Genomic DNA, 26,893 nt, shown 5'->3' with positions numbered 1-26,893 from the left:
CTCCACACTGGCATCAGGTGGACCTTCCGCTCCACAGACCCTCCATTCTCACCCCTGGTCCCACCACCCTCTCCGACCTCCCTCACCCCAGAGAAGGCGGGTGCCGCAACTCATCCCCCTCCCACCTTCCCGGAGCCTGGCCACACCTGTCCCTCCCAGGCCCCTCAAAGCCAGAGCTCCTCAAGAGTCCTTTCCTTCATTCTCCCCAGCCCTTCATCCCACAGGAACAGCTCTGTTGGCAATGGTCCCACGACCTCCGCATTTCTGAAAGCAGTGGTCGTCTCTGTCCTTGTCTTCTTGACCGTCCCCAAATGTTCCCCTTGGTGAGCCTTTGCCTCCCACAGACCTCTGATTGGCTCCCTCCACCTCTGGCCTGTGCTCCCTCCCCCCCCCCCCCCAGTGAGCAGTCAGCATGGATGGTTATGAGGAGGCTGGGGCCCCTCCAGAGCTCTGGGCTGGGTGGGCCTCGCACCATGTCTGTCACTCATTGGCCACAGCCATTCAAGGAGGACCTCCAGGGGCAGGGGTCCATGCCAGGCGCTTCCTAAAGATGCTGACAGGTCATCTGGGAGCCCCAGCCTGCATTCCAGAAGGGTCTGTATGCAACAGGCTTTCTCAGGACTGTTTTCAGCTCTTCTTGCTCTGTTTTTCCTGGGGTGGCCCCCACCCCCCGGGTTCCATGCCCACCCTTGTGAAGCCCCCACTCCTTTCTCCAGCCCAGCTCTCCCCTAGGCTCTCGGTGCACCCCACCCATGAGGTGGGCCAAGGAGCGTGGACGCCTTCCATCCTCACCTGTCTCCCTGCTCCTGAGTTCCCTCCGCTGTTGCGCCCACAATATCGCCCACCTGGGTATGGCTATAGCCCCCAGCAGTTTCCACAGTCGGGGGGAAGGAGTTTGTCAGACACAGATGCTGTCCCTTCACCCTGTGCCAGACCTTCCCGTGGTCTCTGGGACGCTCGGTAAAGATGGACAACGTCCTTTATTGTCCACCCCACTGCCCTGCTGGCTGCTCTGCACAGCCTCACTCCTGCCCTCGCGAGACTTCATGTGCATACGCCCACCCCTTCCCCATCCTCGCCTCCACCTCACATGCCTCTTTCCCTCCAGACCAGGGCCCACAAGGCCAGTCTGCCCTGCCTCTGCGTCCGGCCCGCCAGGAGGTGCTGCCGGAGCTCAGTGCCCCAGGACACAGGGCACAGCTCCTCACTCGGTGGGGGTATCCTTGGTGTACTGTGACCACTGGCCACTAACTGGGGGCTCCAAACAATAGGAACCTATTCCTTCCCAGTTCCAGGAACCGGAAGTGTGAAAGCCAGGTGTCACAGGGCCGCGCTCCCTCCGGAGGCTCAGGTGGAGGAGCCGTCCTGCCTCTTCCGGCGCCTGCGGGCTCCAGGTGTTCCTGGGCCTGCGGCTGATTACTCCCACCCCTGCCTCTGTTCTCTTGTGCGCTTCTCTGCTTTTGTGTGTGTCACATCTCCCTCTGCCTCCGTCTTTCAAAAGGACACATGTGATCCCATTTGGGGCCCACTGGATAACCCAAGACGATCTCTGCTATTTGCATCATGTGTTGTCTTTGCCTGACGGTGATCCAAATGAGTGGCCAGGGTACTCCCACGTGTGCACCTTCCCTTACTTGGCATATCAACCCCCGCATCTCTCCGTGATACCACTTCCATATGTCTCCAGCACCATCCCTACCATTTCAGTGCCTGACTTGCCTCGGAGGAGATCCGAGCTCTCACTGCTCTTCATCAGGCTGGTGACAGGAGACAGGTGCCGAAGGAAGCTGTCATCCACTGCGAGCTGGTGTGCAGGGAGGGGACACCTGGATACGCTAGAGAAATGATGTCTGAACAGGGCTGAATCAAGGAGAGGCGGCAGATGGGAGAACTAGAACATTACAGGCAGGGAGCCGGTGTGTATGCCCCAGGGGTGCATGGCCAGGGGCTGCGGAGGGGCCCGTGTGGGTGCAGCTGTAGGGCACTCTCACCCTGGCTTAAGCTGCATTCACAGAGCAGGACTGAGAACAGTTCAAAGGGGGTATAGGTGATGTTGATAGAGGCCCCATAACCCCATCGACCTTGGTATGGGCAGTGGGGGGCGTCGCCAGCAAGACCAGGGTCAGAGGCAGAGCCCGGGGCAGGCAGCCACACCTCGCTCTGCTGGGTCACTGGGCAAGTGGAGGCCAGCGGGAGCAGGGTCAGGAAGACACTGGAGGGACCTGAACGCCAGCACAGCCTCACCCTGGGCAGTAGGCAGTTGTGATGGCCTGGACTCGGGCCATTCTCTGCATTTAAGTGATGGGCATCCAGTGGTCAGGAAACTGGCAGAAGACTGTACAGCTGTCCAGTGCAGAGGGGACACGGCCAGAGCCAGGGCTGCACAGCAGGAATGGGAGAAAGGCCGAGGTCGGTTCATGGACTTAGGACAAGCTGCGTCCACCGCAGTCCCTGCAGCCTACTCCTCCTGTTACTTCATACAGGCAGCGTCAGGTTGTCCCGGGACCCCAGCGCAGCTTTCCAAAGCCTCTTGTTCCTTCTGCTTCCTGTCAGCGCACGAGAGAGAACCACCACGCTCGCCACCCTGTGCTCTTAGAGCCTGGCCTTCTAGCTGCACTATAAATAAGCCGGCAGCCCGTCCAAGCACACCCATTCGTCTTGTTTAATAGACTGGAGAGCGCCCTGCGCTGCGGCAGGTCGCGAGGAGTGGCGAGGTGATGGATGGTGCCTTCCTGCGTCAGACGGCATGATGTATAATGAAATATTTATGATTTATTCCAGCTAATAACCCGGCGTGAAGTGTGGGGGGGTGTGAGAGCAGATGCATGAAACAGCACTGCTCGCAGAGGGTGGAGTGGGGGCATCCCCATGTGCACGTGCCACACATTCACACACGTGTACACTCGTACTGACAAACATGTGCGCACTCACACAGCCTATGTCACTGCACCCTCAATGCCCTGGGCTGGAGTACAGACCTCACACCCCTCGTCCGCTGGCCTGCCACCCTCTCATGCTAGGTGATGTCTGAGAAAAGATGGCTGGATCCTTAGCTAGGAAGGGCTCCCACCAGGGCAATGGCCAGAAAAATCAAGGTGGGAAAGCAGGTCAGCTGGAGGGGCAGGAAGTCTGTTTCCTCCTGTCAGAGACCCATGTGGCACCACATGTGCCTCAGGAGCGCCCCATCAGGAAAGGGGCCACAGTGACGCCTGGCCCCGCCAGGCCCTGCAGTGGCTGGAGCCCCGCAGTGGATGTTGGGAGGCGACCGAGTCTCGTTTTCGCTGTTTTCGTGGACCTGAGAGACAGTAGGAAGGCCACTGGGCAGTGACAGCACAGGGCCCCAGCCCTCACACCTGCGTAGGGACACCACCAGAGGGGCCTGTCCTGGTGTTAGCATCACAGATTGAGGTCACAGCCATCACACTTCACTTGCCTTGTCCCAAACATGCCCCACACACAGCCGGCGTACCAGTGGTGATAACGCTCACAGCCACAGACACCCAGCGCTCACCATGCATGTACACGTGTCCTCCGTGCCTGTCCTTGCAGGCACAGGGACCACAACATGCTGAGGCAGGGCCCCAGCCTGCCTCCCGGTGACCAGAGCCCCTTTCCTCAGGTGACACAGCCATGTTCAAGGACGGCTGCTACTGGATTCGGGGCCGCACGTCAGTGGATATCATTAAGAGTGGTGGCTACAAGGTCAGCGCCCTGGAGGTGGAGCGGCTGCTGCTGACCCACCCCAGCATCAAGGGTGAGTGGCCATGGCGCTGCCGTTTCAGCAGCTACACTTGGTCCAGACCCGGTGTCTCGGGAACATGCCAGGTGTCTTTTCCTGTGTTTGATTATCGATGAAACGGGGCCTAGGTTATCCGACCTTGGGACACCACACAGTGGGGCTTTGCCTGCCCCACAGCACAGTTAGGGACTGCCCACCCCACCCCACAGTAGTGTCTGCCTACCCCACACCACAGTTGGTTCCAGGTCTTTTGGGGTTCCTGGCTGCTCCTTTCAGCTCTTATGTAAGAGAGGTGGTGGCATGCTCAGGTTGGCTCTGGGCCAAGCATCCTGGGCAGGACTGGAGGGGGTGGCTGTGGGTGCTAGTCCCGGAAGCATGGGCCCCACCCAGATCTCTCACAGGCTGTGAGGGCCCTGGGGATTGCAGAGGCAGCTCCTGTGGGCCGAGGCCCCGCCGTTTCTCCAGGGCTCTCTCAGGTGACCTATCCATGGGAGCCCACAGGCCTGGGGGGCCTCACATTCTGGACTTGGAATCGTCCTCAGCCCTCTTATCCGTGACTGTCCCCAAGGACAGTGCAAGGGGGGCAGGAGTGGTGGGCAGGCCAGCTCCCACCCTGGGCCCCCACAGAGACCGTGGGAACGTGTCCTCACCCGTCCCCAGCAGAGCCCCTGAGCTCAGCGCTGTCAGACGGCTGTTCCCCAAGACCTGCTCCAGGGACCCCGAGTCCCTGGCATTTCCTGCACGTTCCTGGCTATTCTTCAGCCTGCAGTGGTCATCGTGGCATTTAAGGTGCCCAACCCTGTTCTGTTCACAGATGTGGCTGTGATCGGAGTTCCAGACGTGACGTGGGGCCAGCGGGTTACCGCAGTGGTGACACTTCAAGAGGGACACTCACTGTCCCACAGGGAGCTCAAAGAGTGGGCCAGGTAAGGGCTGGGCAGGAAGGAGTGGGGGAAGGGATGGGCGGGGTGGGGACCTGTCATGGTCAGGGGGAGGGACGGGCAGGGGTCTTGGGCCTTGCTGTCATCCGTCTGGAGGCGGGGTACTTACACAAGGCTGCCCTCCCCGCCATACACCCAACAAAGGGCTCCAGGGAGGCTCTGTAATGACGGCAGAAGCAGATGTAGAACCCCATTCGTGCCCGTCCCCGAAGGGCCGTGAGCACTTAAAGGGAAATGGAAGCCCCCTTCCTGCCCCCAGCCACACAACTCAGATTGGACTTTCAGGGGAAGGTTCTGAGGTGGCAGAAATACATGCTTTTGGATGGGTTTGCCTATGGTGAGTGAGGAAGTCCTCTCCCAGGCTTAGGAGGAGGCTTGTCAGGGAAACTTCAGTTTACCTGCAGCGGAGCCAGAGCATCCAGCATGGCCCAGGGTGCGCGGCTGAGCCAGCTCAGAGGGCCTCCCCACCTCTCCCTCCCCAACCACGTCGCCCGTCCCTCAGCTGTCCCCAAACCACCAGCACTGAGCTCAGGGCATTTTCATGTGCCCCTTGGGTGCTCACTGCCGACCCGAGGTCAGAGCTCCCCGTCTCCCTTCGAGGGGAGCCAGCCCCCCCCCATACACACACACACAGCAGCACAGTCCGTGTCCCTCCCTCACCCTGCGTCTTGGTTGGTTTGCCTCCATCTAACCCTAAACTCTCCCCAAGGGCTTGTCTGCCACCTGCCCTGGCCCCGGTGGTTTCTCTCTGTCCCAAGGCTTACAGGCCCCTTCCCGGTGCCCGGTGCTGAGTCCTAGGATGAAACTGAACCCCCCCCACACCCCCCCATTCTTGTCAAAGTCCAGACACGACAGGGAGGTGAGTCTGGTGGAACCGTGGAGCAGTGTCCCTGCAAGCGCAGAAAGGAGACTATTAGTAATCTCCCCTGAGTTCTTTATCTTAAATCCAAGGATTTTCCCCCTCCTGTCCCCTCTCTCCTCACACTCCCCCCCCTTCTACCCCAACATGCCTCCTCCTCAGTGCGAAAGATATTTTTGGCTCGTCCAACATGATTTCACAAACAGTAGAAACCGTTGTTTCATCAGGGGCAGCACAGCTGGGCCATTAGATCCCTCGGGATTTGCAGAAGCAGTGGGAGCGCTGCCATTTTACAAAGGAGAGGATGCTGCTTTGATTAAACAATTACTCTGTTAAACACATACATATACATATATATATATCCTGTGCTGAGAGCTCTCCCAGAGCGTTTCAGGTCCAAGCCTCCAGCCTCACGCTAACCCTGGGCCGTCCTCAGGCAGGCGCCCCCGTACCCCCCGGCTGATCTCTGCGCCTTCACACCTGTGCTCCTCATTCCAACCCTCTCAAGCCCAGGCTCCTGGCCCAGCCCCTGTGGGTGGGCCTGCACTGATGGCCTTGGCTTGTGACCGTGGGTGTGAAAAGGCACTGTGTGCAGAGGGTTTGGGGGTGCTCTGGGGAGATGCTCCTGGGAGGACAGGATGGGGAAAGCAGGCGGCCAGCCTGTCACCTGTCTCCATGAGGACTATCCCAGACTGAGGCCAGCATCCGGGCCTCTGGGTCCTCGAATTGGGCAATCATTGGGCGGTGACACATAGGTTGCCCACCCTGTGGAGGGAGGGGAAGGGTCTTCTTTCAAAGTGCAAGGCTGGCTCCAGATCCGAGCCTTTGTCCCTGTGTGTGGGGGGTGGGGGGTGGGGAGGGACGTATGGGAGAGGGGTCTTCTGGACCCTGGCTCCTTAGTGAGGCTGCTGTCTCTTTCTAGGTCATGTTCGCTGCCATTTGAGGTCTTTTTAACGGTGTTTTTTTTAAAATCACGTTTCCCCTTTCGCTTCCATTTTTTTCATTTCTGAAGATGCTTGCCACCCTTTCAGCCTCTGCTCCCCAAGGAAAGGGCTGCCTTCCTCCCTTGTGCTGCGTTCTTAGCAGGACTCACGGGGAAGCCGGCAGCCCCAGCTCAGGCAGTGCGTCTCCTCAAGGGGGTGAGTGTGGCCTCAGCACGAGGTAACACCGCCACGTGTTTTGGGTCTTGGACGTGGACAACCTACCACCCTTTCATCCTCCCCAAACTGCCAAGTTGAAATGGGCCACATGGGACTTACATACCTGGGAAGAACCCTCGGTGTTGACATCTGATCAGACCATGATGGGTAATGGGAGGTACCTGAAGTCCTGGGCCACCCGTCCCCCACCATCCCTTCTCTGAGGACACCAGCGGGGGAAGCGCTAGGTAATACCTCCATTGTCTGAGCGCACTTCTTCACAGGAAAACTTGCTCTTAACAGACAAGTCAGCTTGGCTGGATTCCTGTCCGAGATGTCACTCTGCCTTGAAGCAGTTCTAAGAGTTTCCTGTTAGTCCAGTTGCTAAGCTGGAACCCTTGGAGTCGAGCAGGCCCAGGTCACAGACTCTTGGACAGACTATGTTCCAAAAGGACCACTGTTCTTAGAAACAGCAGGGTCCCCATGTTGTAAACCCACATCCTTCAAAGTGCTTTTAGAGAATTCTTTTTTTAATTTTTATAGCTTTTGCTTCTTTCTTTAGCGGCTGCTACGTTAGGGTTTGTAATGTGCATCTTTGACTCTCCTCAGTCTCCCTCTCGTGACATCAGCCTCTTTGTGCCCAGACAGCCTCCTTGCTGCTATGCATCTACTTTTTTTTTTTTTTAATTGTATTGGGGAATTGGGGAAGGGGAACAGTGTTGGGGAATTGGAGAAGGGGAACAGCCAAATTGCTGTCCTTCAATCTTAGTTGTGGAGGGCACAGCTAGCTCAGCTCCAAGTCCAGTCGCCATCCGGCCGCCTGTCGGCAGCTCGCGGCCGCTCAGTTCAAGGTGCTGTGTTGCGGGTGGGCACAGCCCACCATCCCATGCAAGACTCAAACCAGCAATCTTGTTCTTAGGAGCACGTGCTCTCACCAGCTGAGCCATCCTGCCAACAGCTCAGCGGCAGCTCAGCTCGGGCTCAGCTCACTGGCCCATGTGGGAATCGAACCAGCGACCCTGTTGCTCAGAGCTCGCACTCTTAACCAACTGAGCCACTCGGGCAGCCCGCTCTGCCTCTACTTTTATGTTTGTTACAAACCCACACCATATTCTTCTCGTTTTCATTTAAACAGCTATCTCCTAAGATGATTCAATCATAAGGAAAATAGTATCTGTTTCCCATCTCTGGTGCTTTTCCTGCCTGGGCTCGTCCTGGGTTCTGTCAGCAGGACTTCCTCCTGCCTGCAGACACCCTCCCGTCTCTGGGGCAGGTCTGCTGCTAAGGGACTCGGTCAGCTTCTGTGTGTCTAAAAACGTCTTTAATTTCACTTTCATTCTTGAAAGATACTTTGTCTGGATGTGGGGTTCTAGATTAACTGGTTTTTCTTTTAGTTTCTGGAAAATGGTTCTCCACTGCCTTCTCACCTGCAGCTGTTCACAGGAATCTGCCGTCATCCTGGGCCACAGCCCCAGACCCGCCTGGGCCCCTCCTCTCTGGGCCCTGGCCCCCAGCTCAGTGCTGGGGGCAGTGAAGGGAAGAAGGGGCATAGGGAGAGCCATACAACATGACCTATCACCCAAACACCACTGGAGACCCCTAGTTTTGGCAGCTCGTCTGGGGGCCTGTGGGCAGCTGTGTTCCAAGAGCAAGTGCGGATGTTGGACCTTAGGGGTTCACCCTGCTGCACTGTCAGGAACACCAGGCCAGACCTGGTGGCTTGGTCTAGCAAACTCTAGCCCAGTCCCACACATTCTCCCAGCCCCAGGGGGCAGCCAGCCATCTCCTGCACCTGCCAGGACCACAGTTGGTGGCACCGTCTCTCCTCAGTAGCCAGCAGCCCGCACCCCGAGCACCCCGAGCACCCCAGAGCCATGGCTTTTGCCTGCAGACTGTTTATGGCAGGAGCCACCCCCGAAAATAATAGTGCGTTCAGCACGGTACTGCTGACGCTGTCTGCCTGTGGGGAGATGGACCCAGCCTGCGAGGGCGATTAGGCTCATGTTTATTCATAAACACCCAGCTGTTAAGGCAAGATTTGGAGTTTCTCTGTCACCCCCCCCCTTTGCCGGCTCCTTGGCCCCTTGCCAGACTAATCTTCAGTGGACAAGGCTGCCCCACAGCTGCAGGCTAGAGGGCCACACACGCCTGCTGGCCCTGGCCAGACGTCAGGGGCCACATGCCGTGCGCCTTGCTGTCTGAATCGTCTGGCCTGAAGGTTGTTGTCAGCAGCCCAGGAGTGGAACCCCTCTGGCCCAGGAGGCCAGGAGCCATCACCCCAAGCGGCGTCCTGTGCTTCTGCTATCTCCCCACAAAGGGGCCTGTAGCCCTGTGTGTGGCTGTCAGAGGGCAGGGAGCAGGCAGCCCTTGTCTGCCCAGCAGAGGCCTTGGGAGGGAGAACTTGGGCCTGTAGTCTAACGAGGAATTCCAGAGAAGATCCTGTGGGCATGGGACCCCAGCATGTGGCCTCACACAGGAGAACACATCTAGCAGGGTGCCTCTCATGGAAGTGGGGGGTGCAGGGCAGCTCCTGGACCAACAGACAAGTCCTGCCTGCTCCTTGGGTGCTAGGCTCTGGTGCGGGGAGGGCAGTGCCGGCCCATATGGTCACGATGCCCAGGGTCTTCCCACCGCCTCCTCTACCCATCTGGCCGAGGCTGCCATAGTGACCAGGCCACAGAGTACAACCAAGTCTCTCCAGCTCTGGGAAAACGTGGCCCCGAGTGGGGCTCATCCTCTTCCCCCCGGGGTGGGCAGAGAGCCATCCCTGCGTTAGCATGTCCTGCAGCAGGGCACCAGGCACCCGTGTGGCCAGGCTTCTGGGCCATGGGGCGGGTGCGGTCCGGGCCCGGAGTTCCTGCCACTCAGGCCAAGCTTGTCTCTGCAGAGACGTCCTGGCCCCATATGCCGTGCCTTCGGAGCTGCTGCTGGTAGAGGAGATCCCGAGGAACCAGATGGGGAAGATCAACAAGAAGGACCTCGTCCGGCAGTTCTATCCGCAGGACCAGGGCTAGGCGCCCGTGAGCCAGCATCCACTTTGAATCCCCCTAAGTCACGTGGGGTTGAGTTGGGCCTGACGGAAGAGATTACAGCGAGAGGCCTCCTCTGCCCCATCCCTGTGGCCACAGCCTCACCCTTTTTTTAGCCCCTTATGCCCTGAGGCTGCTGGGCAGATCCCAGGAGGGCCCAGGTGTCGTCACCCTGGGGTACAGGTCTCCAAAGGAAATTCAGTAAAGCTTCACAGAGAAAACCGCCTGTGCTACGTTGTCCACCCAGGGCCATGCCAGGTACAAGGAGTGCTTGTGTCTGCGTGCATGTGCGTGTCACAGCACAGGATGTCTCTCGCTGACTAGGATCCCCATGTGGCCACCCCAGTTGACCTGCGACCCCTCCTGAGCCTCCTAGTCAAACCCCGACTGCTCTGAGGAGCCAACCCTGAGGACAGGCCCGGGCGTCCAGGTGAGGGGGGTTGGGCATGCCATTGTCTCTTCTGCCCTCCCTGACATTTCCCTGTGCTGCTCTGGGACAGCCTGCGTCATGAGAGTGCCATCGTTGTGCCCCAGGGACCCTGGTGGAGGCTCACGTAGGCCTTCAGGGCCAAGCTGCCACCGCGGGGATGCCCCTCAGGCGACCAGAGAGCCAGGGAAGCTCAGTGCCTTGACCCTCTGCTGGGCAGCTGCGTGCAGCCGCTTAGCACCCCCCACCCCTAGGCAACCCTCTAGACCAGGGGTCCACCGACTTCTGGAATGGGCCGAGTGGTCAATATATTAGGCTCTGCGACCACATGGTCCCTGTCACAGCCGCTCACCTCAGCTGTTGCAGCATGGATCCTGCTGTCCTCATATGGAGTCCAAATCTTCTCAGTCGCCAGAGGCTGAACACCAGTGGCCCTGCACCTTGACCTTTAACCTCCCCGCCTCCTCCGTGCTGCTCTCTCCACACACCCCTGCATCCCAGCCCCTCCTTCTGGTCTTCGTCTAAACGCCACCTTCTCCTGACCATACCCCTCCCACAGCATCCCCTCTGCTCCCCGTTAGGCCCCAGTCCTCCACACTCCCCAGCCACTGGCGCACAGACCTCCAGAGGGCGAGCCGTGTGTCAGCGTTTCCACTCCCCACGCTTGGCTGTGTTGATTCAGGTGCGTGCATGCCCATGTGCTCTCCAAGTGGAAAATCCAGAAAGTTCTGGACAGCTTACTGGAGACCATGGTGGCTTCTCTGCCTGCGACTGCTGGGAAGCGGCGCTCACAGCACAGCAAGAGTCTGGCCTTGACTTTCCCAGAACGTCCTGTCCCCGGAATCTGTGTCTCAAAGAGCAGCGAATTGTGGGAGCTGGAGGCTGGAGCAGGGGGGCGGTGCCTCGTTGAGAGCCTATAGCTGGTGAGGGAAGGCGGAGCCAGGACCACTGTCCCCACACCAGTGCTGCATGTGGCCTGTCACCCCCGAAGGCCTGACCCTGGCGGTGGCATTCGCTCAGAAGAATGTCCAGCCCCCTCGCTCCTTCCTGCCTGAGGCCTGGACATGCAGGCTGGTCACCCACATACTGAGCAGGCCGTTCAAGGGGCTCCGTCGCTGCGTCCACAGCTGGTTCTCTCGAGGGCAGCCCTCAACACCCCGGAGGATACCCAGACTTCCCGCTGTCCTTGCATCTGGCCCTGTGGTAACTAGGGAACCACATAATCACATGCTACTGAGAAAAGGCAGATTCAGCACTGCAGGATCTTTGCTTAATCCCACTGATTTGACACTGTATCTGTCTTGATACCGAAATTTTTGATTCCTAAAAATGTTTACATAATTATTTGCTTTATGCTGTCATCTATAGCAAATACTTTCAACTAATAACAAGACCACAGAAGGACATTGATTTGTCCTTGGAACAGGCCCTCCTAAGGACACAAAAGTATGTGCCCTACTTGCTAAGTCAACGGGACCGAGGTTCACGAGGCGTCCAGAAAATGCCCCATTGGCTGAAAATGCTCCCACTCCCCTCCCACACACATATACTCTCTCCCTCGAGGGTGCGACCCTCACCAAGCAGCCCCACCATCCCTCACTCAGCTCCCACAGTAAAGCCAGGAGCTGGCATCCTGGGAGCTGGGCTGTGACAGCCTGATTGACAACCCATCTGCCTTCATCCTCCCTAGGAGGGGCCACACTGGGTCTGAACTTGTTTAAAGGCAGCCCAGAATACCCAGCATGCCTAGAGGGGGCTGCTGCTCAGACAGGCTGCCTCCTTGGAGCAGAAGGGAGGCTGGGCTGTGCCTGCAGGGTCCCTCAGGCCCAGGAGTGGAAAGAACACACCTGGCTCGACCTGACCCTGGGTCCAGCCACGTCCCTCCCTCTGGATGTATATACATCAGCAGCCAGCATGAAGCTCTGCTGCCCTCTTGTCCGTCCAGCCAAGGGAAGAGACCCCCAAGGGGGGACAGGCTTGAAACAGCCACAGAAATGTTGGGGCCAAAACCATGCGGCCCCTCCCCAGCACACAAGGCCTGTGCACTCTGCCTGGGTTTCCCTGGTCTGTGATCTGAGGCCGGCGCTCGCCCCCTCTGGGCTTTTCTGATCCTGACCAAGGACTAAGGGCTTTGCTCCCTCAGAAGTCGAGTCGTGGGGGCTGGTGACCCCACACAGGAGCCCCCTGGTTCCCCTGGCTCCCCCAAGGGGCCCACAGCGGCGTGTCAGGGCAGGGCATGGCACTCCATCAGTGGGGGTCAGCACAGGCCAGGCCCCCAGCACCCACTGCCCAGGCACCAGGCACTTTTGTGCCCACCCAGCCGCAGCCACGGCTTGACTCTTTATGCGTAATCACCATACTGGCCTTGGCGCCACACCCACGACTCAAGGTTCCCAATGGTCAGGGATGCACGCAGGCTGGCAGCGAGCCCACAGCCGCTGTGTTCACATCCAGCTCCCCTGTGCCATGAGCCTCGCCCTGCCAGCTTCACACTTGGAACATGAGAACGGCCACTCCTGGGTCTGGCTTCCCTTGGAACTTTTCTCCCAAGTCCCTCCCAGAGCTGGGGCAACAGCGGAAATGTTACGGGTGCAGATGCCCGGCTGAGAGCAGAACTCAGTGCTGGGCCCCAGGATATCATAGATGCACTCCATGTCCTGGGGCCAGGGGACCGGACTTTCCAGGTGTGTCCACGAGCATAGCTGCCTGCCAGCACAGGTGAGGCTGGGACCCCGTGTCTGCCTGCTCGGAGATAGAGGGCTTCATGGCCTGGCTCTTGGGGCACTAAACTTGGGGTTCTTATCTTATAAAGGTGGTCCTGGAGACAGTTCCTGCTGCAGTCTTTTGGGAGGACGAAGTGATACAATCATGCAGAAAATGGCATCTCAGCACCCAGTTTTAGACAAGATCACCATGTAAAAATGGGTACAATGCCAGGCTGACTTCAACAATGAATAGGAAATACGTGCCTAGAAGTGTACATACCACACACACACCTCTGCACACATGTACCAGCAGCCTGCATACGTGTATGCTCACAGACATCCCTGCATGCACACCTGTGTTCACATGCACACTCACATGCTCTGTGACACCCCCAAGTTTTTGGGCCAAGTGGGACCAGGATTATAAAAGTTTTCCAGGAGTCCCCAGAATCACCTTAAGCTCTGAAATCCAAACTCTTTGTTTTATGTTGAGTTTCTACATAAAAAATATTTTGAAGACGATTCCAGCACTAAACAGTAAATTTGAAAACTGCAGCTCAGTTCTTAAAATGGTTGTCCTGTGACCGTCTCCCTCTGGGGGCTCCTGGGGACCTGCGCTGTCTGTCCCTGCCACACCCACTTCTTCCTGCTGATCCTCTTTACTTCCTGGGCCTGTTTCTGGGTACCCACCTCACCTTCCAACCACTGGATAAGGCTGTGCTGGGCGGGGTCCCTCACAGGACCCCCTTCCCATCACCCCCCCTTCCTTTGCAATCCCCTCCCCTATCCCCTCACCACCCCCCACAATCCCCCCACCCCATCTTTCACATTTAGCCCATGTCCCCATCTCTGTGTCCTCAATGGTCACAGTAGAGTCTGTCTGCATGTGGACTCTCTGTCTCTGGTCAGTTGCTCAAGGTCATCTTTGTCATTGTGGTCCTATGTGCATTGCCATAGTTGCTTAGTGACCCTTCTAGAACCTCCCTGAGCCAGAGCAGCCCACATTTTCCCAGAATCCCTACAACCCTGCCTTGGTGGGTCCTCCAGGGCCGGCTGTCCCCTCCCACTGGGCTGGAAGCAGTGGTCAGAGCAGCCCTTTATCCTGCCTATGGGAGTCAAGTGTATCCTTTGTTAAAACATCAAGGATGCAGTAAATTCTTAGCTCACCAAATAGATCAATATCAAATTATCATGTCCCACATTCATAACTCTTACGCGTGCAACAATGGGGGGACAAGGTCACTGGAGAATAAATAGCAGCAGAGGCGCTTCGCGATCTATCACTGCAGACAGCCGCGGGTGTCCCACGCCGTGCTGACAAGGCCATTAATAAAGCTGGGAGATGGATGACCGCGGGGAGGGGCCGCACCACCTGCCTCACCCCCGGGAGCCTGCCTGGCTCACTGCGAGGTGGGGCGGGGCTCCCACCCACCTGGATACGAGGCTGGGGATCCGACTCAGGTCCCCAACATGTTCACAAACCCAGTGGGACTGGCTGCGCTCCTGGCCGTGGGGGCCATGCAAGTGGGTACCCCGAGGGGAGTGGTCTCAGCCCACTTTGTAGATGAAGAACCAGGGCCAGTGAGGTGAGTGACCGTCCCAAGGCCCTGGGAAGAGAAAGGCTGGGGTGGAACCCATGCTCTCTGGGCCCAAAGCCCTGGCTGTCCCACCTTCAGCAGCCCTGCCCAAGGGGTGAAGTCAGACACACAAACAACTAACCAAGCCACCAATGAGCGTAACAGTGCATGGGAGCTGGAGGGGTGGTGGGCACTCCCACAGAAGCACTCCTGGAACACTGGGAGCACCCCAGAGGAAGTGGCATTTGAGCTGGTCTTGGCAGGTGGTCTTGGACGACCCTAGAAGGAGGTGGGGCAGCACGGCCCGGAGCGCAGGCCCAGGTAAAGCTGGCAGGCCCCTGGGGTTCTTCTGTGTGTTGGAGCCTGGGAGAAGAGGCTGGACAGGAGGTCAAGAGCAGGGTGTGGCTGCATGGGGTAGCAGCGTGCTGGAGACATGCTTGGCGCAGGCACATCAGGGGGAAGGGAGCTGGCTCCTGGCCTGGTTCAGTCTTCCCAGATAGGACAGTCATCCTGGAGCTGGTCAGGAGCTGTGAAAGCTACAGCACAGGCCATCCCAAGGGAACCTGAGCCCACCTCTGCCGGGTCCCTGGGGGTCCCCCACCTGCCCTAGGATTCTGGGACCACCATTTGTCCCAGAGTTGTCCACATCCTGGTCCCTGAGACCAGGCTTTCGAACAGGTTACTTCATGAGGCAACGGTGAGCCCCAGCATTATCACCGGGTCCTAAGAATGGGAGAGGGGCAGGTGGGCCAGAGTCAGTGATGGAGTGACACTTGAGCTGTCATTGCTGGCCTAGATGATGGAGGGAGAGGCAGAGGGCCAAGAAGCCAGAAAAGATGAAATCGGTTCTCCCTAGAGCCTCCAGGAGGAACCAGCCCTGCAATGCCTGATTCTAGCCCCAGAGAAGGCGCTGGACCTCCAGACGTGAGAGCACACTGTGTTGGTTCAGCCTCCAGATGTGTAGTGATTAGTAAGTGTCTTTCTTGTGCCCTGAATCTTATACCAATCTCTTGTTAGCTGGCATTTTAAGAGTCAGAAAATGAGTGCTATTGAACAATCCTCTCGGAACCTGGTCCGGCTGGCCTCTCTCTGGCTCCCAAGTCCTCTCCAACCAGCGTCCTGGGGTCTTGGGGCTGGCATGGCTGTGAGGCCTCTGCCCCAAGGGGTGGACTGAGGTGTCCTTCACACACTCACAGGTAACGTTCCCTTGAGCAATGAAGAACATGGGAAACAGGCCCAGACAGGCTGACAGAGGGACCTCTGGGCAGAGGAACGAAGGGGTTTGCGGAAGGGGTCTCCAGGGCATGGCAGGGGGAGCCTGGCTTGGCCGAGGCCAGGGCAGGAAGCCCACTTCCATCCTTGCATCCACCCTTGCCAACCCCCTCTCTTCCCTCTTCCAGACCCAAGTTGGAGACAATTCCTTGGAGCAAGAGCTGAGCTGGGTGGCCAGGGCCCGAGGACACGCCCTGGCATCCTCACACCAGCCATGTGCCTCTCGAGCCTGTTTCCTCCTCTGCAAAGACAGAGACAAGGGTGCTCCCGGAGGATTCGGTTGAACTCTCCTCCCTGAAGGCTCCTCCCAGCTCCCAGCACAGGCAGTAGGCTCCACAAAGGGAGGTTTCCATCTCAGCCCTCAGCCCCTTACAGGTGGTTTTCAGGGTCCTCTCCATGCAGGGAGGTGTGGAGCCTGGGTGCTGGGCTGGCAGGGGCTACTCCCAGAACTGGGGCTGCAGGAGCACAGGACAGGGGCCTGGGGCCTGGACATGCAGGGCTAGGACCCTTCCTGCAGCACAGCCATGTCACCTGAACGTGATGGTCCTGCCACGGCTTCCCAGCCACCTCCCTATTTTCCCCTGAGGCCATGCAGCCCCCCTCAACGTGGGACTGGGCAGGTGGCCTGTTGGCCTGTGCCAAAACTGTGACCTCCACAGGCATGGGAACTGCAAGCCTCTGACCCCTGATCCCCAGCACAGCATGCCCTCGGCCCAGTCGGGCACAGGCGTCTCCCCCCAGGTCGCTCCAAAGGTGCCATCCCTCTGTGTCTGCTGGTGCGTGGGGCTTCATACAGGTATGTAAAGTGTACAGACACGTGGGGTGCACCGGACACCTGCGTGTGTAAGAGGAGAGGGCATATGCACATGGGGCTGGGCGTCCACGTGCAGGCATGTGTATGAGCGGCCGTGTTTCGGGTTCACGTGCAGGCTTCTGGGCACGACCTTACCTGTGCGGTGATGTGTGTCAGGTGCAGCCCTCCACCCTGGCACATCTGCATGCTCCTTTACATGGTGGCCCATGCCCACCCGGGGTCCTCTTCCCAAGCCCGAGCTGTGCCCACCCAGCAGCCCCTCTCATGATCGGCTTGCAGTGCACGTTGCCCATTGACAGTCTGATCATATATACACAGCCATTCAATTACTCTGTAATGGCTACGGGCCATTAAGCCATCAATCTACTTCATTCCAGCCTGCCAGCCCTTTCCCCACCGCCGAGCAATAAAACCATTAAAACAACAGCGGCAACAAGCAGGCGCATCCTTAATGCATCAGCGACACTCCCGTTAGCACTGCCATGACAGGGAAGAGCCACTCCTGAGAAAGGAGAGACACGGCACCATTGGCTGCCTCCTGCACACACGTACGTGCACACGCATGCGTACAGACACCCATGGACACACAGACACACACAGATGTGTGTATACATGCATACGTGTGTGCACACCACATAGCAACATACATACATGCACAGGCCTGTATACTCACCTGTACACATGTACATACATACACACAGAATCATGGGCATACTCATGGATATGCATACACACGTGCACACTAACAAATACATGCATGCTTACATGCACACACATGCACAGTCACATAACCACACATGCTGTGCATATGCACACACATACAGATGTACACACACTTGAACACATAAATGTCCACAGATCACATATCTGGGCTCTGAAGCCACCCACCAGGTGTCAGCTTCCCCTGGGCCCTGGGTGGCCAGTGACAGAACAAGGCCAAGGAGAGCTCGGGGACATGCTGGGAGCTGGCAGCAGCCGACACCGGACTCTTCAATTACTAGATATTTCCCCCTTCTTTCCAAAGAGGCCATACCCGTGCAGACGCCCTCCAGCACACGTGAGATGCCAATCTCACCTCCATGCCAACACAGACGAACAGACGTTTCATTTTTGCCACTGTGCTGGGTGTGCAATGGAATCTCTTTGTTTTGATTTGCATTTCCCTAATTACTCGTTAGGTGGAATATTTGGAACATGTCTAGTGGCCATTTCGTTTCTTATTCTGTGAGTTGCCTGTCCCTTTTCTTTGCCCATTTCCTAGTTGGTTGTTGGTAATTTTCTTGATTATATATTGGTTGACGTGGCTTGCCTTTTACTTCATTTAATGCTCTCTATCCGTGTGCATAACTTAGAATGTTTAATATATCCAAATGCATTAATTTTGTTTATGGTTTGAGTTTTTCTGGTCGAAAAACTCCTTTTCTACTCCACGCTCTTAAATATATTTTCCCATATGTTTTAAAAGTTACGAAGATTTGCTTTTCTCATGTAAGCCCTTAATTCATTGGAAATTTATTTTCACAGGTGGTATGAAGCACCCTGACGTTTCCCGTGTGGAATAACTAATGTTCTCAGTTACGGAATCTTCCATCTTTCTACCACTGAACTCTGTTCTCTACCAAGTGTCCAGGCACGCCCCGCCCCCCATTGTCCTGACCACTTTCTCTCCTCGGCTGCCGAGACTCCCATCTTACTTGAGTCTTGATATGTATTAGCACAAGGCACCCACCCCCGTTTCCTTTATCCAAACAGCCTTGGCTCTTCTTGACCCTTCTCTCTTCCACATGAATTTTAAGAGCAGCTGAAAGTTCCTTTTAAAAAAATCTCATTGGAAATTTTATTGGAGGTGATTGCATTGGGAGATTAATCTGGGGAGACTTGCCGTCTTGACAAACTGCGTCTTCCAGTCCACAAACGTGACCCAGCCCTGTTTCTCCAGACTTCCTCGTGCTCTGCAATGTTCTCCATAATGATTGTACGTGTCCTCTGAGAGATTTAGTTCCAGCTGTTTTATGCCTTTTGTTGGAAACATGAATGGGGTTTCTTACGTTATTTTTTAATTTGTTCTTGACATGGGGGGGGGGTGCGTGTGTGTGTGTGCGCGCACGCGCGTGTGTTGAATTTTCATCCTGCAGCCTTGCTGAATTCGTTTGTGGGTTTCTTATAGGTTATCAACATCTGCCCAATGTGGATGAAAAAGGGGCCACATACCAAACCTGACAAGCTCAGGGGAGGCCCTACGAACTCAGAGATCAAAATCAACCACATAGAATGGTCTGAACAAAAATTCCTAACTAAAAGCAGGTCATAGCGGGTAGTCACATCCTCAGCCTGTAGCTTTCTTGACAAAACAAAGGTCAATCTTCACCTTAAGTGAGCCTGTCTATTGTCTTTTTACATCTAAGATAACATACCCCTGGAATAATATCAGAGTAATCATTTTTCTGGACCTCTCAGGGCACAACCCTCCATGGCAGAGCTCCAAACTACAGAACCCCTCATTGTTACCTTGTTTCCCAATATCATCTCTGTGCTGTACAATGTTAGTTGTTAACTATCCTGCACCCACCAGTGTAAAAGAAGTGTCTCTCCATTTTACTGTTTATTCAGTCCCAGAGACTTCCCCATTTTGCTTTCTCCCGCCCCCTTAATCTACCACCAATGGATTTCATGTATCCTTCCTTACGTCTCCTCCTTTGATTCTAATGTATAAAAGAAGCTGCAAAACTGCCATTTTTTGAAGCATTTTCTTAATCCGTTGAAGTTTTGCTTCCGGCCATTGTTATCAGTTTGGCTCAAATAAACTCAAACTTCTCTACAGGTTTCGATATTTCTTATGTTGACACCATTAACACAGTTATACCTCCACCTTTACAGTTCTTAGCTTTCCTATTTCTTTCTTTTCTCCTCTTACTGCATTGTTGAAATCTCCAGTAAGAGAAACACCAGAAGAAAGAAAATGGGTAGATGCCTCCAGAGCTACGTCCAGTTCCACAAGGTGAATCCAGGTGGACGCCCTGATTTGGATGAACTCGTGTAGTACTGCCCCTAATTGCTGAGATGTTTTGTGAATGAGTGCTAAATTTTATTGAAAAACGTTTTTATCTATGAAATGGGCCATCCTTTCTGTCTTCAATCTCTTCATGTGGACAATATTCTGATGTTACCCTCGTGCTCCTGGAATAAACCCTAGCTGGTCACGCTGTGGGGGCGGGACAGAGGGAGCTGAATTATACTCTGTTTAATGTGATTATTGATCTAGCACCATGATTTCTTATCTATAATTCCAAAACCCAAATTCTGACAACCAAAGTTGTTTGTTTTGGGTTTTGTTTTGTGTGTGTGTGTGTGTGTGTGTTTGTGGTAAACTCATTTGGCAGATGTTGCAGACTGAATATTTGTGTCCTCTCAAAATTCATATGTTGAGTCCTGACCCCCAATGTGATGATGTTAACAGGTGGGGCCTTTGGGAGATGATTAGGTCATGAAGGGTGTGGGGGGGTCCCCATTAGTGCCCTGATAAAGGGATACTGAGAGCTCCCTGCCCCTTCCATCATGTGAGGACACAGGAGAAGACATCATCTATGAACCAGGAAGCCCTCACCAGGTGTCAAATTTTCCAGAGCCCATATCTTGGATTTCCAGCCTTCAGAACGGTGAGAAATCAATGTGTGCTTTTTATAACCCCCTGGTCTGTGGTATTTTGTCACAGCAGCCTGAACAGACTAAGGCAGCAAACAAACCTGAGCAGAAGGAACATGAGGCTATGTGAGTGTCTGTGCATTTGTCCTGGGGTGCATCTCAGATCTCGAGGGAATAACACATTATATGGCAAACTCGCCTTTGGAACATCTGGAAAATTCTGAATTCCAGTACCCTTTTCACCCAGGGGTTTTGGTTGGGACTTGGACCTGCATGTTATTTAGAATGTTGAAGAGGGTAAAATGGCCCTGGAGATGGGCGGCTGGTTAGCTCAGTTGGTTAGAGCACAGGCTTAAGGTTGCCGGTTCAATTCTCACATGGGCCAGTGAGCTGCACCCTCCACAACTAGATTGAAAACAACGACTTGGCTTGGAGCTGATGGGTCCTGGGAAAACACACTGTTCCCCAATAAAATTTTTTAAAAAGGCCCCGGAGAGCATCAGGCCTGAGTCTTTTCATAGGAGGGTATCTTTGATTACTAAGGTCTCTTTAATGCCTGCCGGTTTATTCAAAATTGTTACTTCTTTGTGAGTCCATTTCATTACCCGTATCTTCTATAAAATTTGTACACTTCATTCAGGTTTCAGATTTACTGGCATAAAGTTGTCCCCAGCCTTCTCTTATGACTTAGAACCTCTGTCCTGCCTGTAAATACACTTCTGTCCTCACAGTGTTCAGTGTCCCTTCCTCATCAACCCTGCTACATTTGTCTATGTAACTTTTTCTTTGGTTTGGTAATCCTCACTGTGTTTCTTTTGTTTCAGCAACTTCCGGTCACCATTCTCCCTCTTCTAGCCTCCGGGTTACCCAAATGCTCTTTTCCTGGCCACTTGGGTTGCACCCTCCCTCACTGGCTTCTGTCTGGCTTGTTCTTAGAAATATATCCCAGGTCCTTAGATGCCCCCTGAGCCTCACGCAGGCTTTGCTCTGTGGCACTTTCAGTTCCAAAGACTCAGTGAATTCCACTTTGATTTAATCGCTTAACCCGCGAGCACATTTTCAATCCACCATTTTCCTCCTGCTCTCCATGTAATTCCCTGAGAACGCAGGCCATGTGACTCCAGCTCTTTGAAATCTGAGGCGCCTTTTGTGTCCTCTGCAGCTGGGTTTTGTTTCAGAGTGGAGAGGTTGCAAAGAATCTATTAGATTAAACTTGTTAATTTGGTTATTTCGGTGCATCTGTGCCTCAGTGTTTGGCTCGCCTGACCCCTCCGTATGAGGCATGTTAAAATCTCCACCACGTTGCAGAGCTGTTCGTTTTTCCTTGTCATTCTGTCAGTTTTTCCTTTCTATATTTCAACATGATGTTCTTAGGCCCATATTATCCTTGATTATTATATATTTTTGATGGATGTGATTTAGCATCTCTCTTTATCCCTGTTCGTGGCTTTTCCTTAAATTATATTTGTCTGAGGTTAATATTGCTATTCTAGCTTCTGGGCTTTTGTTGAAATGGTCCGTTTTTGCGTTTTTTAATCAACCACCTTTCTGTGTGTTAGTGTATGTTAGTGTATCTTATAAGCATAGCTAGATCTGAGGTATTTAACTGCAGTCTGATCATTGTCTTTTAATAAGTGAATGTAGTCCATTTATCGTGATTACTGATATATTCAGACTCATTTCTACCATCTTATTTTGCATTTTCTGCCTGCCACCCGAGGGATTTTTGCTTTGTTTTTTTGCCTTATTCATTTGTTGTACGAATAGCTTCTCTATGTTTTTCTTTTTGATTATTAGGAAATTATTAGTTAAATTTCTGTCCTTTTAGAACCCTTAACAATGTTAAATACATACTATAAAGTCTATACGAGACGGTATGTGGCTTCCCATGGCCAGGAAGAGGCCATAACACGCTGTCACCTGCCTTTAAATACCTGCTTCTCTACCATCTTGGTATTTCTTTAGAGTTTCAGAGGGGTTTTTTTGTTGTTGTTTTTTTCTTTTTTGACACAAAAATTAATAGGCTTTGTTTTTACAGTCAATCGTTAAATTTACTGACATTTCATCAACTTCTTGGCTCAGTGGATTTCGTTTTAATAAATAATGCTCTGTAATCGTTCCCTTAAAAGCATCTGAGTGGTGAACTCGCTTAACCTCTGTATACCTGAGTCTTTATTTTCGCCTCACTCTTGAATGACAGGCTGTCGGGTACGCGATGTGAGCTATTTCCCTCTGCACCTCTGCTTCCTGGCATCCTTGGCCTTCACGTCTTCAAGGTCATTGGTCTTTTTCCTCTGATGCTGTTAAGGTTTTCTTGTGCTTGACACAACAGTGTGTATGCACAGGTGGCAACTCTGCCTCGCTCAAGTGAGCGGCTCTAGTTCCTGTGTCCTCCCCTGTGCATTTTCTGGACCCTCCCACCACCTGAGTGTTCTCTGGGTGAAGATGTTCCTCTCTAGATAGAAACCCACAGCTGGAGCGCACTCCGCCCATTGGGAACATGCCCTCTTTGAATGCAGCCCGAGCAATTCCTCCTCCAGCAGCCAGACTGCTCTAGGTTCACACTGCACGTGGGGTCGCTAAACTCAGCCTCACTTGTGTGCAGATGGCAGCCAGACTGGACCCTCAGCATCCCATCCACTGTGTTGACATCGCAACAAAGCCTCCGTATTTATTTAACCCTGTTAGTGTCACTTCATCTTGTTGGAACGGGAGTGTGACAAGCTCTCTAGAGAGTTTTGACTTCTTCTGTCAGCTGTCACAGAACCTCAGGCCACCTCCTGTGACTCCATTCCAGGTACTAATGGAATCGCTGACCAGGATAAGGCTGGGGACGGGGTCAGTGCCACCAGCACCTTCCTTCCAGGTGAGGGAACCTCTCGGGTGGAGGCTGCCAGCAGGCTGGCCACTCAGCCCACATTCACACCATCACTGTGAAGATGAGAATGTCACAGCAGTGCTCCACGAAGTCCTAATTCTGAGTCTGCAAAAGTCCCCTCCTGTACCCACCTGGAACTCGTGCGTATTTGTCAGGTGCCAGGTACTCAATAAACCCGGGATGAACTGCCCCAGGGAGCCTCACTCTGGGGGACAAGGTGCAGTGGGGATGTCTGCTGGACCCCAGCTGGCCACGCTCCCCCTTGGCTGTGGAGGACAAGACGCCTGCGAGAGGTGGAGGAGAAGCCGTGCCCTGAAATGAAGTCTGGGTCCTCTCTGGAACAGGGGCGGGTGCTGAGGGTAAACAGGAGTGGCGGGGCAGGGGCGGGATCAGAGCACGGTGTGGCAAAGTCACAGGACTCAGAGGGTGGCTGACTGGCAGGAGGGAAGAGCCAGGAGGCCAGTGCTCTGAGGAGCAGAGGGTGGAGAAGGAAGAGGTTGGAATGGCCCAGGCTTCCCACTCAGCAGCCTGGCTGCAGGTACAGAAGGAAGAGGGTGGGACAGAGAGGAGGGGGAGGAGGAGCTCAGGCTCGCGCATGCTGAGCTCAAACTGCCAGGGGGGTGTTGGGCACTGCCTGGATGTCCGCCAGACACTTCTGAGTGAGAGGTATTGGGAAGGGGAGTGTCTGTTCCCAACATTCAGGTAGCATCAGGACCAAGAATGGCTGACACGTGCCAGTTCTCTCCAAAGAGGCAAGGGGGCTGTTCGCCAGGTGCTGTGCAGTGTGAACTGGGCTTCCCTGGCCCAGCAGCTGAGTTCGCCTGGCACTGCTGCCCAGCTGGCAGTCCTGGACACCATGCAGAGGCTTCTGTGCCATCTACCAGCCCTTGCACCAACCTGGGTGCCGCCTCTCCCAGCCTTCCTGCCCAGGTTCATCGGCCTGGCAAAGAAAGGCCAACAGGGAGGGCTCGTGGTGCCTGAGGCCCATCTCCCCGCCCCCCCGGCCCTTCCTCCTGGGCCCTGACACTGGAGACCCTGCCCCCGAGTGAAGGAGCCCCCGCGCACCAGTGGCCCAAGGATGGAGAGCAAGATTAAAGGCAGCAACAATGTCGTCAGACTAAATTGATTCCATTACAGCAATTGATTTCATCTGAATGGTCATTAATGTGATTTATACGGCTGTTTGGGATTCTTTGCTCCCAAATCTGTCACCAGTCCACTTGATATTGATTGAAAGACAATGGTGCCAGTGCCCAGGGGAGCAGGCTGGGGGCGGGCGTGGGGCTGCACTGCCTGGGCCGATTTAGGGACCCCCACGCCCCTTCTGGCACACTCCCCACTCTGCAACACACACCCTGCGGTCTCCCCTCCCCCGCCACAGCCCCCCACCCTTCTCTGGCCTTCATTCCTCTGATGGAGTGAAGCTGTGCTGGCAGCTTCTCCAGGCTGCGTGGGAAAAGCAGTGAGTCAGGAGAGGGGCCCCCATGCCGCCCACAGTGCTGAGGGGACAGACCCTGGCTCCCCTCCCCCCAGGCCTGGAAGGACTAGCCGCCAGGTGGCCTCATTTGGAGCCCATCCCACCAGCTTCCTCCTAACAGGGACCCTCCCCAGCCCTGGCCGAGGGCCCCGTGAAATGACGTATATTGTGACAATGCAGGAAACAAACTCACTGAGGCCACTCTGAGGAACTGACTGTTTCCAGGGCCCAGGCGGCTTGGGGAGCAGAAGACGCCCTGGTCCCTCAGCGACACTCCCCTCCATGCCTGCTGTGTATGTGAAGCCAGTCTGGGGCATTTAATGCCAGGGCCCACAGGCACAGGCCGCCAGGGAGGGAAGACGGGTGATGGAAGCCCACCTGGTGTGCATACCCACAGGGGTCTCACCCCACCTTTGTCCCACCCCACTCCCCACCTGCTTCCTCCAGCATCTCATCTGGGGCCTGTGCCACCCTTCCCTGCCATCCACACCCTCCTGCCCTCCTCAGGGGCAGCCACCCCCACCAGCCCCTCTCCTGGGTTCTCAGCACGCTGAGGCTCTGCATAAGAAAGACAGGGGGCCTGCACCGCCTCCCCCCCCCCTCCACCCCTGGGTCTGGGTTGCATGGTAGCCCTAGCCCTGGCCCCTGCCCATCTTGGTGAGGGTTTTACTGAGTCGATTTTTCCATCAAAACTGAGTCTCCAGGGGCGGCTGTTACGACTTACAAATTGCTTTAAAATTCAACTATCTGAAACTAGCGGGTCCATTCTCTGGCCTGCCCTCCACCTAGCCCTGTCTGCATGCCCCATATCTCCCCTGAACCTCACTGTCCTCCAGCCCTCCTCTCCACAGCTAGGTCTGGGCTGACAACAGTGCCACTTAGCAGATGCCAGGCCCTGCAACAGCCCCTGCTGGCCTGGTTGCCTCCAGCTACCCCAGCACATTCGGGCCAGCCATGGGTAGGAGGCCAGGCTGGCTGCAGGACCAATGCCAGGGTGAGACCTCAGGTGAGCTGCCCCCACCTGGCCGGGGGCCTGGAAGGGGCTTGCAGCCCAAGGCCCTCTCCGGGGTAAACGCGGGCAGACGTCTGTGCTGACCCTGTGACCAGCAGTCCCTCGATCCCTCTTGGGAAAATCAAGGGTCCATGCCAGGTTCCTTCTACCCTGGGAGGGACAAGGGGGTGCAGTGTCACTGTGGGGATAGCAGGTGTGCGGGACAGGTGTGTTCAGGGTGGGGTGAGAAGGACCCATTGACCCTCCCAGCTGCCCCCTGAGAGACAGCCAGGGACCACCTCAGGGCCAGCGAGAGGCAGGACAAGGCTGCCACCTCTTTCCATTCCAGCCTACTGTCCCACGGCTTCTGCCCGGCTTCCCTGGAGTCACACTGCCCTCTGCTGGTGCCAGCAAGTATGGCAGGAGCCACTAGGACCTTGGTCTTCACCCTGCCCTTCCCTGCCACCCTGGCTAAGCATCCCACCCCCCACCCCCCACCCGTACCAGTACCTGGGTCAAGTCTAGTTGGGCCTGGTTATCACCTGAAGGACACAGGAAACGGTGTCCAGTGGACCTGGGGCCACTGGCCAGATTCTCCATCCATGGGCAGGTGGCTGCTCAGCAGGACAGGACCCCAGCCCCAGTAAATGGGGGCTTGAAGCTCAGGGACAGCCCTGGAGGGAGCCCAGGACAGGGTCTCCAGCCCCGTTCCCTGTAGGACCAGGACCAAGCGTCACATTGCATCGGAAGCTGTGGGTTCCTCACTCCCTAGTCCTCAGGGCAGCTTCTATCTGCTGTCTGTCTATTCATATTTCTTGAGCACTCAAGACTAAAAACATAGTTTGAGAATGACTGTTGTGCATTTGTTTGGGAGGTGACATTGGGCTTCTTACAAAGACAAGATCCCCCCCCAAATCTTACCGGTGTCGCCTAGACCTCTTCCGTCCAGGGAGGCCTCTGCCTGCACTGCGCCCTGTGGCCGCCAGAGGGCGTATGAGGCCTGGACCCGGGGCAGTGACACCCCAGCTCTCCCCAGGCCAGGTGCTGGGTAAAAGGCCGCCAGCCTGGCCTCCGCCCCCTACCCCCACCCCCCTTGCATCTCCTTGATGTCCCACAACCCAGCCCACCCCACTATCCTCTGACCCTGGGACAAATTTAAGGGATGGGAAGCTCTCTGTAGGACCTTCCTGCCATGACCAGGCCAGGGGGATCAGGCAGGGGTTCAGGACCCTTCCAGATGTGCCCCACTCTTTCACCCCCACACACACACTCCATACCCTTCTACCCCCACATTTACCCAGATCCACTGAGGACACACGCACGCTGCTTCAGCACATTAGGGTTTGTTGATGCTTTGACTACCTTGGGAGGGCGGCCCCATAAGGACTTTGCTCAGCACTGAG

At 55.5% G+C, this 26,893-nt stretch overlaps 1 protein-coding gene across 2 annotated transcripts in view; it reads left to right on the top strand.

The window, feature by feature from the left end:
* Positions 1 to 19,158, top strand: part of ACSF3 (acyl-CoA synthetase family member 3) — an 88,666-nt gene extending 69,508 nt beyond the window's left edge. Inside the window, exons 7-15 of one of the 2 annotated variants that reach the window (XM_019654550.1) lie at positions 3,620 to 3,754; positions 4,554 to 4,665; positions 9,566 to 12,852; positions 12,947 to 13,059; positions 15,273 to 15,386; positions 15,817 to 16,063; positions 16,348 to 16,484; positions 18,027 to 18,477; positions 18,670 to 19,158. In XM_019654550.1, coding sequence (XP_019510095.1) covers positions 3,620 to 3,754; positions 4,554 to 4,665; positions 9,566 to 9,692 — 374 coding nt within the window. In that variant the 3' untranslated portion in view covers positions 9,693 to 12,852; positions 12,947 to 13,059; positions 15,273 to 15,386; ... (2 more) ...; positions 18,027 to 18,477; positions 18,670 to 19,158. Of the gene's footprint in view, positions 1 to 3,619; positions 3,755 to 4,553; positions 4,666 to 9,565; positions 12,853 to 12,946; positions 13,060 to 15,272; positions 15,613 to 15,816; positions 16,064 to 16,347; positions 16,485 to 18,026; positions 18,478 to 18,669 lie in introns of those variants that run through there. The other variant, XM_019654551.1, reaches the window with a different exon arrangement.
* Positions 19,159 to 26,893: the final 7,735 nt, after the last annotated feature.

The sequence above is a fragment of the Hipposideros armiger genome, unplaced genomic scaffold (assembly GCF_001890085.2).
Source record: "Hipposideros armiger isolate ML-2016 unplaced genomic scaffold, ASM189008v1 scaffold_224, whole genome shotgun sequence".
NCBI lineage: Eukaryota > Metazoa > Chordata > Mammalia > Chiroptera > Hipposideridae > Hipposideros > Hipposideros armiger.
The sequence above is the reverse complement of the archived record's forward strand: the minus strand, read 5'-3'. Positions and strand labels throughout refer to the sequence as shown.